General features: G+C 40.0%; 2 protein-coding genes across 2 annotated transcripts; both read left to right on the top strand.

The window, feature by feature from the left end:
• Nucleotides 1-2,057: 2,057 nt before the first annotated feature.
• LOC149383434 (putative galactinol--sucrose galactosyltransferase 2) lies at nucleotides 2,058-6,197 on the top strand. Its single transcript, XM_089629089.1, has 14 exons — nucleotides 2,058-2,373; nucleotides 2,549-2,820; nucleotides 2,903-2,993; nucleotides 3,057-3,105; nucleotides 3,182-3,273; nucleotides 3,350-3,457; nucleotides 3,544-3,663; nucleotides 3,903-4,313; nucleotides 4,408-4,549; nucleotides 4,637-4,704; nucleotides 4,783-4,917; nucleotides 4,995-5,215; nucleotides 5,506-5,594; nucleotides 5,703-6,197. Exons 1-14 carry the CDS (start codon nucleotides 2,195-2,197, stop codon nucleotides 5,979-5,981), a joined length of 2,256 nt encoding a protein of 751 aa, XP_089485215.1. The 5' UTR covers nucleotides 2,058-2,194; the 3' UTR covers nucleotides 5,982-6,197.
• Nucleotides 6,198-6,770: 573 nt separating this feature from the next.
• Nucleotides 6,771-8,397, top strand: LOC149383433 (28 kDa ribonucleoprotein, chloroplastic-like). Its single transcript, XM_089628936.1, has 4 exons — nucleotides 6,771-7,252; nucleotides 7,355-7,456; nucleotides 7,683-7,964; nucleotides 8,071-8,397. Exons 1-4 carry the CDS (start codon nucleotides 6,848-6,850, stop codon nucleotides 8,131-8,133), a joined length of 852 nt encoding a protein of 283 aa, XP_089485062.1. The 5' UTR covers nucleotides 6,771-6,847; the 3' UTR covers nucleotides 8,134-8,397.
• Nucleotides 8,398-14,829: the final 6,432 nt, after the last annotated feature.

Raw genomic sequence — 14,829 nt, 5'->3', positions numbered from 1 at the left:
GAAGCAGGACTGCACCCTGCACCCTATCCTCCCACCACCCAATCAAACTCTCCCTGGAAGGCCTAAAAAAAAGAGAAACAGAAGCAACGATGAGCCTCCTCCCGAACATGCCACAAAACTGTCAAGGAAAGGCCAACAAAATCGTTGTGGCAACTGCAAGAAGCCAGGAAACTCAAAGAAGACATGCCATAATCCAATTGTAAAGCAGGCATGTAATTTAACCTAAAATTAATTTGTCACTATATTTGATTTGCTTTATCTTAACCTTAGCTCGTGATATGCAGATTAAGCCGACAACAAAAAGGGGCAGACCACCTAAAAGTGACCCTAATCCTGAAACAGTAAAGAGAAAAGAGAGAAGGTTGAAACAGAAAGCAAGAGAGGCGTCGTCATCAAACGCATCACCATGAGCAGTAACATTTTATGTCTGTTTTGATCCAATATTTTGTGACTACTATTTTGGATGTCTGTTTTGATAATGATATGGAAAGCTATGATAATGATATGATAATGATAATGGTAATGATATGGAAAGCTATTTTGGATGTCTGTTTTGATGCTATAGGTTTGTTTATATGATAATGATATGGAAAGCTTTGATAATGCTCAAACTATAGTACATTATCATCACAAATCAGTACAAAATCTCCAATTCATTATCATCACAATTCAGTACATTATCAAACGAAATTCAGTACAGTAGCATTACAATTCAGTACATTAGCATCATAAATTAGACAATCACATAAATTACAAACAAAATAGTCACTACTCCAAGCATAAAAGCAGTCATAAATAATCTCCAATTTATCCTTTGGTAGTTCGAACATCGTCGGTCTTCAACACCGCCTCTGAGTTTTTCATTCTCGAGTTCCAAAGTGTTCAATCTTCGCAAAAGTCCGGGAATGACTTGCTTCGATCTGTTGCAAATTTCCGGGTCCACCCAACTAAAATACGAACAACCACCGTCGATCTGTAGAACAATTGAATTTTTTTTTATAAAAACAAACATAACCTCATTCCAGACCAAACCTTAAAACGAAAAAAAAACTCAAAACGAAATCGCCTGTGGCAACTCAAAACTAAAAAACTCAAAACGAAAAAAACTCACTTTTCGCTTGTGGCAACTTTTGAACCTTCTTCCGGGATTCGAAATCGTCCACGCCGTTTTCTCCGTCACTGGAATGCCACAAAAATAATTCCATGACGAAGTCCTCTTACTTGCGCATCGATTCTTCCCAGACGATGAGGACGACCACTGCTCATCAGCCATTTCCGACTTCGGAGAAGAAATCAGCAAAGAAGAAAAGAAGAACGAACGCAGAAAAACAAAATGAGATATTAACCCTATTTCGATGAATTTGGGGCTTTTTAAAGTCAGGTATTTAGTTTGTTTTCTTTTTAACTATTTTATATATAAATTAATTCATTTTTTTAGTTAAAAACATTTGTGTTTCTCGTTTCGACAATGCCACATAAGATATCTGTTAAATATAAACGCATGGGTAGTAACGGAGATACACAAAACGAACATTGAGTATTTTTCCCATGAAAAAAAAAGTTAAAGCATTAAAGTGACACTACTTTAAAACAATGAGCATTTATGCCGCCATTAACTCTAAAATTAATGTCTTCTAAGAGAAGACTTTATTCCGTGTTCGAATTGCAACTCTGAATCCTGGATCCTCTGTCAGAATATGTAATTTTGATGACTATCAACTATCGATTCTTATCCTTTGCCTCTTATTATGTTCTCCATGATTCAGAGACTATTCTTTGTTGTTTCGTTTTTAAATAAATTATATATACGACACGAATGAATGAATAAAGATAATTAATGTTTATATACGAATATTATAGTATACATCTAAAAACTCAATAAAAAGAAGATTTATGACATTCTTATTTATTTCAAAGTATAATTTTATCATTTTAATTAAATAAAATGCACTCGATATTTTTGAAAACTAAAAGTTGAACTCGATATTTCAGTTTTATGTATGGTATGGTACATAAGTGTCATTTTCCCATTTGTTTGACTATACCAAACGTTGATAAATGTTCTCGAATCGCTCATCATGACTAGCATTAGCAAGAGAAAACGTACCAATCGCCCTAATTCGACTATTAATCTCTTTCCTTTTCGTTTAACAACTAAACATAATTATTAGGTCTCAGATTGAGAGGTAAAAAAATGGCGATCAAGGCTAAACCAAGCATCAAGGATGGCAGCCTCATGGTCAGGGGCAAAGTCGTCCTTTCCGGAGTCCCAGGAAACGTCGCCGTCACGCCGATCGGAGGCGAATCGGCCTTCGTCGGCGCAACTTCCGAGATCCCCAATTCTCGTCATGTTTTCAAGCTCGGTGTTATTGAGTGAGTTTATCTCCATTTGGCATTGATTTAAATGGTCTTGGTACCACTCTGCGAAGTTCTTGCCGTGAAACAAATTTTTTACAGAACTACCCCTTTCTCCACTGCTAATTTACACACCCCAAAAACGACAGTTTGGTCCCGAGTAGTTAATTTGGATTGTATGTGGCAAATGCAGGGGATTCAAGTTCTTGAGCTTGTTCAGATTCAAGATATGGTGGATGATTCCACGTGTCGGAAACTCGGGAAGCGAGATTCCCGTGGAGACTCAGTTGCTTCTCCTCCAAGTAAGAGAAGCGTCTGCGTTGCAAGAAGGAGAAGAGGTTTCTTCGGAGTCAAGCAACGGAGACATGACTTCTTACGTCCTCTTCTTGCCCGTGTTAGACGGGCTTTTCCGAGTGAGCTTGGAAGGGAATAGCCTGAACGAGCTCTGCTTATGCGTCGAAAGCGGTTTGTCTCTCGTCCTCAATTATTCCAAACAATGTTTTATTTTTTTTAGGGTTTCTTAGTTTGGAATTCCAATATGCTTCAGGGGATACCAAAGTTCAAACCTTGACAACAATGGAAGGGTTGTTTGTCAACTCAGGAGATAACCCATTTGAGCTTATTAAAGACTCCATCAAGTAAGCAACAATCACTTTATACGTGTTTGTGTATATATCGTGATGTTGGTTTGCTTGGTGTAGGATATTGGAGAAAAAAAAAGGAACTTTCAGTCACATCGAGAACAAGAAGGTAATAAATAACTTAAAGGCCTTGTGAATCTCACAAGTGTTCGATACACTAACCCTAATTGTGTTGACATAAATAGATTCCTAGACATTTGGACTTTTTTGGATGGTGCACATGGGATGCGTTTTACACCAAAGTTAACCCTAAAGGAATTGAGGACGGTCTCAAGAGGTAAAAATGACACTTTCTTTCTCTCCGGAAACTGTACTCGAAATATTTTTCCAAATACTCATCGTGTTTTTGGTAGTTTCGAAGAAGGTGGTTGTTCGCCAAAATTCCTGATCATCGACGATGGATGGCAAGATGTAACGAACGAGTTCCAAAAAGAAGGCGAGCCAATTGTCGAAGGGACACAGTTGAGTCCACACATTTTCAAGATTCTGTTTTATACCACGATCGGTATAACTTGTCCTAATTTTTTCTTGGTTTGAGACCGAATAGGTTCGCGACAAGATTGGTCGACATAAAAGAGAATAGTAAGTTCAAAAGTTCTGAAACCGGCGCCCCTTATCCGAACCTCCGCGAGTTCATTGGCCACGTCAAGCAGAACCACGGGCTAAAGTAAGCGAAACTTTTAACAGGATAAGAGAAAATAATTCTGATTCTCGAGTTCCATAAAAGGGTATAACAGTGATTTAAACCTTTTATAGACATGAATCAATCTGGGGGACTGATGATCCTCAATGACTATAAACATACTTTTCAATGAAAACAAGGGTTCAGTTTCGAGTTTTTTTGGGCTCTTCATCACTTGATAGGTTTAACTATGGCTAAAACATACAGACTTTTGGTCAAAACAGGTTTGTCTACATGTGGCATTCTATACACGGATACTGGGGAGGAGTTTTGCCATCGTCGGAGAAGATGCAAAAGTACGATCCGGAGCTTTGTTTCCCGGTTCAGTCGCCGGGTAACAAAGCGAATCTCCGAGACATCATACCGGACGTCTTGGAAAAGTACGGCGTCGGGTTAATCGATCCCGAGAAGATTCTTGATTTCTACAACGACCAGCACGAATACCTCGCGAGCTGTGGCGTGGACGGGATCAAAGTAGACTCGCAAAATCTTATCGAGACCTTGGGATCCGGGCATGGGGGTCGGGTATCGATCACCAGGCGGTACCAGGAAGCGCTCGAGGACTCTGTCGCTAGGAATTTCGAGTCCAATAATGTCATCTGTTGCATGAGTCACAGCACGGATTCCGTATTCAGGTCCTGAGATTCTTCTTAATCCTAAAAATTAACATGGTGTTTATTTTCTTCCCACCCCCTCGGATTTTTGTAATATTTTTTTTATCATCTGTAGTGCGAAGAAGAGTGCGGTGGCACGAGCGTCTGAGGATTTCATGCCCAGAGAGTCGATGTTTCAGACCTTGCACGTTGCCTCGGTGGCTTTTAATAGCTTTCTCTTGGGGGAGATTTTTGTTCCTGATTGGGATATGTTCCATGTAAAATTTTGTTTTTATTTTTATTTTTTATTTGAGGGTTTGAATTCTAAATCATTAGATTCTGAGTCTTTTTTCTTCTTGATACAGAGCAAACACAACGCAGCCGAGTTTCATGGGGCATCGAGAGCATTGGGCGGTTGTGCGGTGTATGTAAGGTATACAAAGATGACACACAAATCTTTCTTGATGAACCAGCTAAGTCTCGTTCTTGACGATTCAAATGCAATTTCTAGTGACAAACCAGGCAACCATGATTTCAAGATATTGAAGAAGCTAGTATTACCAGATGGCTCAGTACTGAGGGCTAAACACGCCGGTCGACCCACCCGTGACTGTCTGTTCGAAGACCCCGTGATGGACGGTAAAAGGTACAAAAACAATAATTTAGAAAGAAAATAAAGCTTCCAATTTTTTTCCCCACATTCAACTCTGGTTCTTTGGGCAGCTTATTAAAGATATGGAATCTGAACAATCTGAGCGGGATCGTTGGGGTGTTCAATTGCCAAGGAGCTGGAAATTGGCCGCTGAAAGAAGCGACACTCGATACAGCTCGGACGAGCTCTTCTCCCATCTTGGGGCTAGTAAGGCCGACTGATGTCGAATTTCTCGATGAAGTTGCCGGTGAAAATTGGAACGGAGATTGTGCAATATATGCCTTCAATTCAGGTAAATTCAAAACCAAATCTCAGAAAGCATTATCAACTTTGAAAATACTCTGAGAACGTAAGCAATGGCAGAGCCAGAATTTGAACTCAGGGAGGCATATATGAGAAAAATATAAAAGTATCAAAATATATTCAGGGGCGTGCACTTTTTTCCAGGGGGAAAATAGGAAAAATCATATAATTTTGGGCTAGAATGAAAAAGTTAAAATAGGGGTAAAAACGATATTCTTAAAACTTCAAATTACTAGTAAAAAAAAGTAATTACTAATTAAAAAAGTGAATCTGTGTCAGGGTCTCTTTCTGTAGTGCCAAGGAATGGAAATCTTGAAGTTTCACTGATGACGCTTCAATGTGAAACGTACACGGTCTCGCCAATCCGGGTTGGTTAATTCTTTTAAACTCATCGTTGCTTCTTTTGAGCTCAGAATCACACCAGGGATTGTGTTTAAAACTTTAAACCAAACTATGTCATTACGTCATGTGATCAGGTTTTTGGTCCGGGTCTGGAATTCGCTCCGATAGGCTTGATTGACATGTACAACTCGGGAGGAGCTGTGGAGTCAATGAGGTTCGATGGAGATCTTTCTTCGGTGAAGATCAAAGGACGAGGGCTCGGGCGATTCGGTGTTTACTCAAGCTCCGAGCCGAAGCGTTGTTTGGTTGACCAGAAGGAAGAGGAATTCTGTTTCAGGACTGAGGATGGGCTTTTGATAGTCAACCTTCAAGGTAAATCATGTGGCTCAAAGGATATTGAGTTTGTCTATTGATTGTGTCAAAATTCTAAACCCTGAGTATGAAATTTGTATGATGTCGTTTATTTATTTATTGTGATGTCGTTTTTGCCTAGTGTCTTTTCCATTTTTCATGTACTTATTTTGTGATCTCATTGCCGAGACCTTGAGTGCGACTCGAAGCATATTGAGAATATTGTATTCTGTATTTTAAAATCTCCAACTCTTTAAAATACTAGTGTGATTAGAATATCTTCCCTTGGTAATCACGCCCCATATTGACAATAGATTTATCTACCGCTCTACATACTATATAATAGTATATTAAAATGGAATGGTACTTCGCCAACACAAGTGATAGGATGATAATATATACACACACACACACATATATATATATATATATATATATATATATATATATATATATTCACTTGTATATAACTGTCTACTAGAACTAGAGTATGTATAATTTATCTCGCAAGGCAAAAAATGGTAAACCATAGAATGTTTATAAAAGATAACAAATATATGTCGGATTTGATTTATTTATTTGTTAGTTTTCATGTTTTTTAAATGTCAGGCACACTTTTTTCATAAACAAAATTAGTGCTCTAAAAATAAAAAATGGGCATGTAATGAAAATAATCATATGCTAGGATAAGTTGTCATAGTTGTACTAAAAAACATTCATTTAAAAAAAAAGAAGATAAAACGAGTGACAAGTGACATCAATGTTGTATCGTTTCAATGTTGTATTACGACGACATGTCGTTTCCTCTTAAATCTCTATATAAAAATAACATCCTAAACCTCTTTACTAGTTCATTTCTCACTCACTATCAATCTCTCTCTCTCTGCTAAGCCCTCATTTTCCTTATCTTCTTCTCCAAAACCATAAAATGGCTACTTGTTCTTCAACCACCCATCTCCTCAAAACCCTAACCCTCTCCTCCGTCACCTCCCACCGCCTCTGCCTCCCTCTCTCCGCCGCCGCCAAGTCGCCGTTCCTCACCCTCTCCCACGCTCCCCCGCCGGCGACTCTCCGGTACTCCGCCGACACCAAGCCCTCGCGCTCGCTCGTCGCTCTCGTCGCACAGACCGACTTCGTCGCCGACGATGACGTCACTGGGAACTGGGAGTCCGAAGGCGACGCCGGAGAGAGCGAAGGGGTTTTCGAGGAGGGAGGCGTGGAAGAAGAGCCGAGCGAGGACGCCAAGATCTACGTCGGGAACATGCCGTTCGACGTCGACAGCCAGAGATTGGCCATGCTCTTCGAGAAGGCCGGGATTGTAGAGATGGCTGAGGTAAGAGAAATTTTTCTGTTCCATTTCTAGGGTTTTGGTGGCTTTCGGAATTGAATTCACGAGATTTGATTTTGATTTCGATTTCCTCTCTGTGTTTGTTAGGTTATCTACAACAGGGAAACTGACCGGAGTAGAGGATTTGGGTTTGTGACGATGAGCACTGTTGAGGAAGCTGAGAAGGCTGTGGAAATGTACAACCGTTATGTGAGTTTCTCTATTTTTGTTTATCTACTCAGAAATAGAGTGACTTAAGAAATGTATAGATAGTATATTCTTGTCTGCTCTGTATGATTATGATTAATATTAGTACAAGGCCAACTAGTTAAATTGGGATTAAAATTTCAAGCTCTAGTTTTTTCGATTGATCTAAAAATGCTTCATCCAAAGGCTAATAATCCTGGGTGAATGATATGTATATCTTCTTTTACAGGATTTGGATGGAAGAATGTTGACGGTGAACAAGGCTTCGGCGAAGGGGGAGAGAGCGGAGAGACCCCCTCGTTCGTACGAGCCATCGTTCAAAATCTACGTCGGAAACCTTCCGTGGGACACCGACAATGCCCGGCTTGAGGGGCTCTTCAGTGAGCATGGAAAGGTCGTTGACGCCCGGGTGCTTCTCGACAGAGAGACCGGCCGGTCCCGCGGGTTCGGGTTCGTCACTATGGCCAGTGAAGCCGAAATGGAAGAGGCCATTGCTGCTCTAGATGGACAGGTATTTTTTTATTTTTATTTTGCTGCACCAACCACTTTTTTAATCTTCATATGAAATTACATGAGCTCATAAGATTTCTCTTTTGTTTGTTTGTTTAATTTTGCAGAGCATGGATGGAAGGGCAATCAGGGTTAATGTGGCCATGGAAAGACCGAGGCGTAACTTTTGATTTTGAAACGAGATGAGAAGAATTCAAGACTACTTTTTTTTTGTTCCTACCCTTATCTCTAAATAGCATGTCATCTATCTATGCGTTTTGATTTATGTATTATTTTGTTTTTTTTTTTTTAGGCATGCTTTTTAGTCTTAAAGCTTTTTGTCGGAATATATATTTTAAGTGAGAACAAAAGAAAAATGATGTCCAATCGAATGATAATTAGTGTAAGCTTTTGTGGCACTTTTATGAGGGTGTTTAAATTTGGCCGAAGAACAATATTATTGGTGATTAACATTATCCTTTAACACAATCCATCAGTTTGCAACTAGACCATGGAATACAAGTTTATGTACAAAATCTCTTGAGAGAGAGAGAGAGTATCATACGCTTAATATTTATGGCTTCTGTTTTATTTAATTGTCCATGTCATTTAGAGTTATACCTAATATAATTTGAGGGACTTGCAACAAAATAAAATAGTCGATTCAAACTAATAAATTTGTTAAATAGACGTCGCCACATCATTCCCCATAATTTGAATGATCATTTCCACGGGGAGGAAAAATCTTTGTCCACTTGACAAAAGACTGCAGCGGAAAATAGGGACCGGATATGTTATCACGCTACTTTTTTATTTTATTTTTTATTTATAAAAGTTGCTAAGGCTTTCAATAGATAAGAGGTCTCAAGAGAACAATGATTCAATTCTAAAATAAGAGGAAAGCACGTTGTGTAAGAACTTCTGACGACTAAAATATAGACCGCATTGACATTCGAGCAATGCATTGACTCTTTCAAAAAACCTTCAAAATGTTAGTGAATGGACCAAAGTGCTCGAGGACCACCAACCATGATAAAAAGTAATTTGACTGTTTGCACCGCCAAAAGACTAACAAAAAAATTCAAACCAAGTTCCAAATAGATTAAGTCATCTCTAAAACACAAAAATCACCATAATATAGTGGACAAAACATCAAAACTTAAACAATCTAAATGTGAAAGATAAACTAAGTTAAAACTAACCTCTTCTCTGAAAAACACACCACAAAAAACACAACAAACACCAACAAGCGTAGGGGGGAGTCGCGATGGAACGGGCCACAGAGCCGGGGGACGCGGAGAGAGAAGATGACCGTAACGACGCCGTCGAGAGGGTCGGAGATGGAGGTAGAGAAGGTGAGACCGAATCCGATCACCGTCGGGATGGGGGAGGCCGAATCTGGTAGGATGGGCGAGACGAAATTCGACGAGAATGGCGTGAAATGCTTCAAAAGTGATGGTCTAGAGAATAGATGATCAAAATCTCATCTCTCCGTAGGTTGGAGAACACCAAAAAGTGGTGTCTCAAGAAACTCCCATCTCCCCTTAGAGGAAGGATGGTGGTTGAGAATGAAGAAACCCTAAATTTCTTTGTAGAGAAAAAGAAAACATAGATAAAGAAGTTCTTAGAAAAGAAAGCTTCAGACGACATGTTATCACTCTATTAAGGCAGCAAAAGACGCCGGAGAATGAGTTGGGTTTGGGTCTGTTTGTAGCAAAGTTTGCTCTTGAGGTTGATTATGATTTATGGGTTAGTAATAAATATCCCTCGTTGCATGGACTTTGTGTTGATATGCCCAAGCACTACTACAGATACAGTTTTCGGTGCGGATGACTTTTGGGTGCGACTTTTCGCACCTAAAAGTCGCACCAAAAATTATTTTCGGGTGCGAATTTTCGCATACATAAGTCACTGAAGTAACAAAAAAATTTCGCTGATTTTTTTAAATTTGGGTGCGAAAAGTCGCGCTCAAAAGTTCATCATACCTTTGGGTGCGAAAAAGTCGCACCCAAAAGTCCAAAACATTTGGTCTAAAAATTTAGCGGGATTTTGTTCCCTCTTATTTCACTTCTAAAATTTCGTTCCCCCTCTTTTTAGCTTACTCTGCCAAATTCTATCCCATTAGCTCCTATTTGTTTTCACCAACACGAGAGAGAGAAAGAAACGGGAAAGGAAAAAAAAAGAAGAAAAGAAAAGAAAAGAAAGAAAGAAAGGAAAGGAAAGGAAAGAAAGGAAAGAAAGAAGAGAGAAAGGGATTGAAGTATGTTTTGAGATACGAAATAGGAATTGAAGTCACTTTTAAATTAGCTGACATCCAACATACTGTCAATAAATATGTTTTTTTTTTTTATTTTTTTATTTTTTTTTTATTTTTATAGATTTAACGTCACTTTATAAACAAGCGCCGTCTAAAGTACTGTTTTTTTTTACTCAGCACCAACTATGGGGTGCGAAAAGTCGCACCCAAAGTTTGGAGGGTAGAGCTTTGAGTGTGACTTTTCGCACCCAAGACCTTTAGGTGCGGATTTTCGGGTGCGGAAAAATCGCACCTAAAAGTCAATAATACCCGCCAATAGGTTGTTATTGGGTGCGATTTTGGGTGCAAAAAGTCGCACCCGAAAGTCATGACTTTTGGGTGCGACTTTTCGCACTCAAGACCTTTAGGTGCAGACTTTTGGGTGCGGAAAAGTCGCACCCAAAATCGCACCCAAAGATATCTTTGGGTGCGAAAATTGACTTTTAGGTGCGAAAAATGTCGCACCCAAAAGTCTTTTTTGTCCTAGTGAAGTGATGCAATTAACTGTTGTTTTGAGTTAATATATATATATATATATATATATATATATATATATATATATATATTTAATAAAATAGTCGAGATTGATACAAAATGAGTGAAATAGCTAAACTTAACAAAATATGCAAAGTGTGGATAAAATTTATGCCCTTGTCATGGAATATTCTGCTAAAACTATTTTATTTTGTTAATAGTTTAGTTTGAGTTTTTATCACTAACTAGACCACTTTAATTAAGTTTTTTATTTTTCGAAATAAAATATCCAATTTAAATCCCTGATAAGTAGGGTCACTCATTCTCTCTCTATATCTCTATTTCCTTTGTTTTTGGGGCGGTGTAGCTACTTAACCAATTTCAAATTGAATTTTAAGGAACTAGCAACATTTCGTTTATTTTGGTAAATTAGCATGTTACCAAATTACAAAAGTTAATGTATAGAAATGCTTGGGACAATCATGTAAAAAGCAACATACTTAATGAGGCTACGTGATCAAATGTGACTAGATTTTAAACATGCTTAAAACGTTGTCTAAATTGCAAATCTAACATTTCTAGTGACTTAGTCCATGAATTTTTTTGACTTTTTAATCACATCTCTCTCTCTCTCTTCCAATAGTCGGCGATAGCCATAAATTGTAAAAAAAAAAAACTAAGAAAATTGTAGTGTTTGTCTCTACAATAATAATAAAAGAAGATGTAACATAATTTATTTGTTTAGCAATAGTTGATCGACATGTTTAAAGAAAAAAAAAGACGGCCATAAATATTTTTGAAAAGAAATCATAAAAAAACTCACCTAATGTGTGGTATGACCCTAAAATTATTAAAAAAAAAAACAAGAAAACAAAAGTAAAATAATTGACAGTTAGTTAGAAATGCAGCCAACGGGGTACACTTATTTGCGCGTGATACGTATGTGTCCAATAAATAGAAAGCTCACGTATATACATTTCATCATTCATGCATGTTTACGAAGTATGTGTCGCAATATATGTTTCACGTGTGTTTCCGTTGGTAATTGTAAGCTAAATTAATGCAGTAAAAAAAAAAAAACATAACAAAGGATGCAACCAAGTAGTATGGCGAAAATGTAGATTTTGTTGTTTGAAGATAAATAATATAATGTTCATACAATATTGCTTTTTGTCATCGGTACGTAACAGCGGAATTAGCGGTGATGTGGCTGATGATTATTGGTTTGTGATATATATTGGGACTCATCATGTTTTAGTGTGGCACACTTATGTTAATGCATTGTTCCAAATGATAAATAACAGTGCTCATTGTCAAAAGATATATGTATATATAGCGTTTTGATCTAAGGGAAAAATAGAAGCATAAGAAAAGAAAAGAAAAGAAAGCATAAGAAAGGGATCGTTATCAGAGCCACTCTTACGGGCCGTGCCAACAGACTCGCGAGGAAGTTTGCGGAGAGCATAAAGAAAATGGAGGAGGTGCACTTGTTTCTGATGCGACCATTTCGTTTTTTTTTTGTTTTTTTTGCACGGTGAAATTCCCAACCAAGAGGGGTTTGGCGTCATGGCTGGAGATCAAACCTAAGAGAGGATATGTTACGTCCAAAGAGTGGACGACAAGTCTGCCGAAAAAAGGGTTAACACGATCTACCAGCTGAAAGACGACTACCCGTGTGATAAAAAAGGCGCACGGCAACTCGGGGAATTAGATCCCCGTGATGAGATCGAGAGGCTGAAGGTTGACACCCCCGATGATCTCAGTTCGATCGTTTTCGACGAAGCCAAACCTGACCAGGTTGTGAAGATCGGTGCACAACTCCCTCTCGCCATCAAGACTCAATTCGCGTCCTTCCTGCGGGAGTTTAAGGATGTCTTTGCATGGACCCATGCAGACATGCCTGAAATAGACCCCAATGTGATAGTGCACCGGTTGAACGACGATAAGTGTATCGCCGAAAAAGTACAAGCTAGACGCGCGTTCAACCCTGAATGATACCTGGTTATAAACGAAGAGGTTGAAAAACTTCTCTCCGCCGGCTTCATACGAGAAGCCAAGTACCCCAAATGGGTGGCCAACGTGGTCATGGTTAAAAAGCCTAATGGGAAGTGGCGCATTTGTATAGACTACAAAGATCTTAACAAAGCTTGCCCAAAAGATTGCTTTCCACTTCAACACATCGAGCAACTGGTCGATGCCACAGATACTCGGGCTACAACCAGATACGAATGCACGATCCCGATAAGATAAAGACGACCTTTGTCACTGATCGAGGTCTCTATTGCTACAAGGTCATGCCTTTTGGCCTTAAGAATGCGGGAGCAACTTACCAACGATTGGTAAACCGGATCTTCGCCGATCAAATTGGAAAGACTATGGAAGTATACGTGGATGACATGCTCGTTAAAAGCTTACTGGCTACTAATCACGTAAACAACCTAAGGGAGATGTTTTCAATCCTCCGCCGGTACAAAATGAAGCTCAATCCCAACAAATGCGTGTTCTGGGTTGAGTCCGGGAAGTTCCTAGGCTACATTGTTAGCCGACGAGGAATCGAAGCGAACCCCGATAAAATCAAGGCACTCCTTGATATGAGATTTCCTCGACGAGTTAAGGAGGTTCAAAGTCTGACCGGTCGGATTGCCGCCCTCGCACGTTTTGTGGCTAAGGCAACCGACAAGTGTCAACCGTTCTTTAAGGCTATAAAGAAGATGGATGGCTTTGTGTGGACGGAAGAGTGCGAAAAAGCCTTCCAAGAAATGAAGACTTACTTCGGAACACCTCTGTTCCTTTCCAAGCAAAAGGAAGGCGAGATGCTCTACGTCTACCTCGCCGTCTTCGAACGGGAGGTAAGCGCTGTGTTAGTCCACGAAGAGGATAAGGTTCAATGGCCTATCTTCTACGTGAGCAAAGCCTTACTTGACGCCGAGACACGTTATACGGAGATAGAGAAACTTTCTCTTGCTCTCCTTGTAGCCGCCAAAAAGCTACGCCCCTATTTCCAAGCTCACCCTATTGCAGTCCAAAAAGGACACCCCTTGGTAAAGCTCTTCAGAAGGGAACATCGACTCGCATGGCGATCTGGTCCCAAGAATGGAGCGAGTATGGAATTGAGTTCCACCCGAGACTAGCAATAAAGGCTCAGGCCCTAGCCGATTTCGTGGCAAAATTCTCCTACACTCCCGACATGGAAAGAGCGGAAGACTACTCGAGTCGTCGGTCGAAAGAGAAAAGTTGACCCTATGGGTCCCATCTGGGAATTACACATAGATGGAGCGTCCAATGCTCAAGGGGCCGGTGCTGGAGTAATTCTAACCAATCTCGATCGGAAAAAGTTACGCTACGCCTTTCACTACGGATTCCAAGCCTCCAACAACAAGGCTGAATACGAAGCCCTCATTGTGGGGCTAGAGCTCGCACAAAAGCTCAACGTACAGAATTTACGAATACACTGTGAGTCGCAGTTGATCGTTAATCAGGTCAAGGGCGAATACATCGCCAAAGAACCTAATATGATTGCCTACTTGGCAAAAAAAAATGCCTAACTCGATGCCTTCTCTTGGTTTGAGATCATCCAGATCCCAAGGGAGGAGAACACCGAGGCAGACTCTCTTGCTCACCTTGGTTCACGTATCACCGAAGATGGGCTAGGAACTATCCTAGTTGAGTCTCTCTCGCGACCATCCGTCTCACGGGATGAGGTTGGAACGATCGAAAATGTTGCTCATCCGACTTGGATGACTCCAGTTACAGACTTCTTGCGACAAGGGATATTCCCCGAAGACCGCAAGGAAGCTGAAAAACTAAAAGCCCTCGCATCTAAGTACGTGTTGAGAGGCGAAGTTTTATACAAGCGTGGGTACTCGACCTCGCTACTGCAATGCCTCAATAGTGTAGAGTCGACTAAGGTCCTCCACAAAATTCATTAGGGCATCTGCGGGAACCACTCCGTTGGAGGCTATTTTTGGCCCACGATGAAAAAAGACACATGCAACTGGGTGAGAAAGTGCGAAAAGTGTCAACGTTTCTCTAACGTTCCACGGCAACTGCCATCTCCCCTAGGCAGCAGCGTCGTTCCGCATCCCTTTGCTAAATGAGGCGTGGCATAATCGGCAAG

This window comes from Urtica dioica, chromosome 10 (assembly GCF_054948205.1).
Source record: "Urtica dioica subsp. dioica isolate 48M chromosome 10, U.dioica_male_clone48M_v1_H2, whole genome shotgun sequence".
NCBI classification, from domain to species: domain Eukaryota; kingdom Viridiplantae; phylum Streptophyta; class Magnoliopsida; order Rosales; family Urticaceae; genus Urtica; species Urtica dioica.
The sequence above is the reverse complement of the archived record's forward strand: the minus strand, read 5'-3'. Positions and strand labels throughout refer to the sequence as shown.

Bases quoted from the DNA above. Each gene is read 5' to 3' on its own strand.
- LOC149383433 (XM_089628936.1), top strand. From the start codon at position 6,848: ATGGCTACTTGTTCTTCAACCACCCATCTCCTCAAAACCCTAACCCTC. The intron at 7,457-7,682 runs GTGAGTTTCTCT...CTTCTTTTACAG, and splicing joins TGGAAATGTACAACCGTTAT to GATTTGGATGGAAGAATGTT. The intron at 7,965-8,070 runs GTATTTTTTTAT...TTAATTTTGCAG, and splicing joins TTGCTGCTCTAGATGGACAG to AGCATGGATGGAAGGGCAAT.
- LOC149383434 (XM_089629089.1), top strand. From the start codon at position 2,195: ATGGCGATCAAGGCTAAACCAAGCATCAAGGATGGCAGCCTCATGGTC. The intron at 2,374-2,548 runs GTGAGTTTATCT...TGGCAAATGCAG, and splicing joins TTCAAGCTCGGTGTTATTGA to GGGATTCAAGTTCTTGAGCT. The intron at 2,994-3,056 runs GTAAGCAACAAT...TGCTTGGTGTAG, and splicing joins CTTATTAAAGACTCCATCAA to GATATTGGAGAAAAAAAAAG.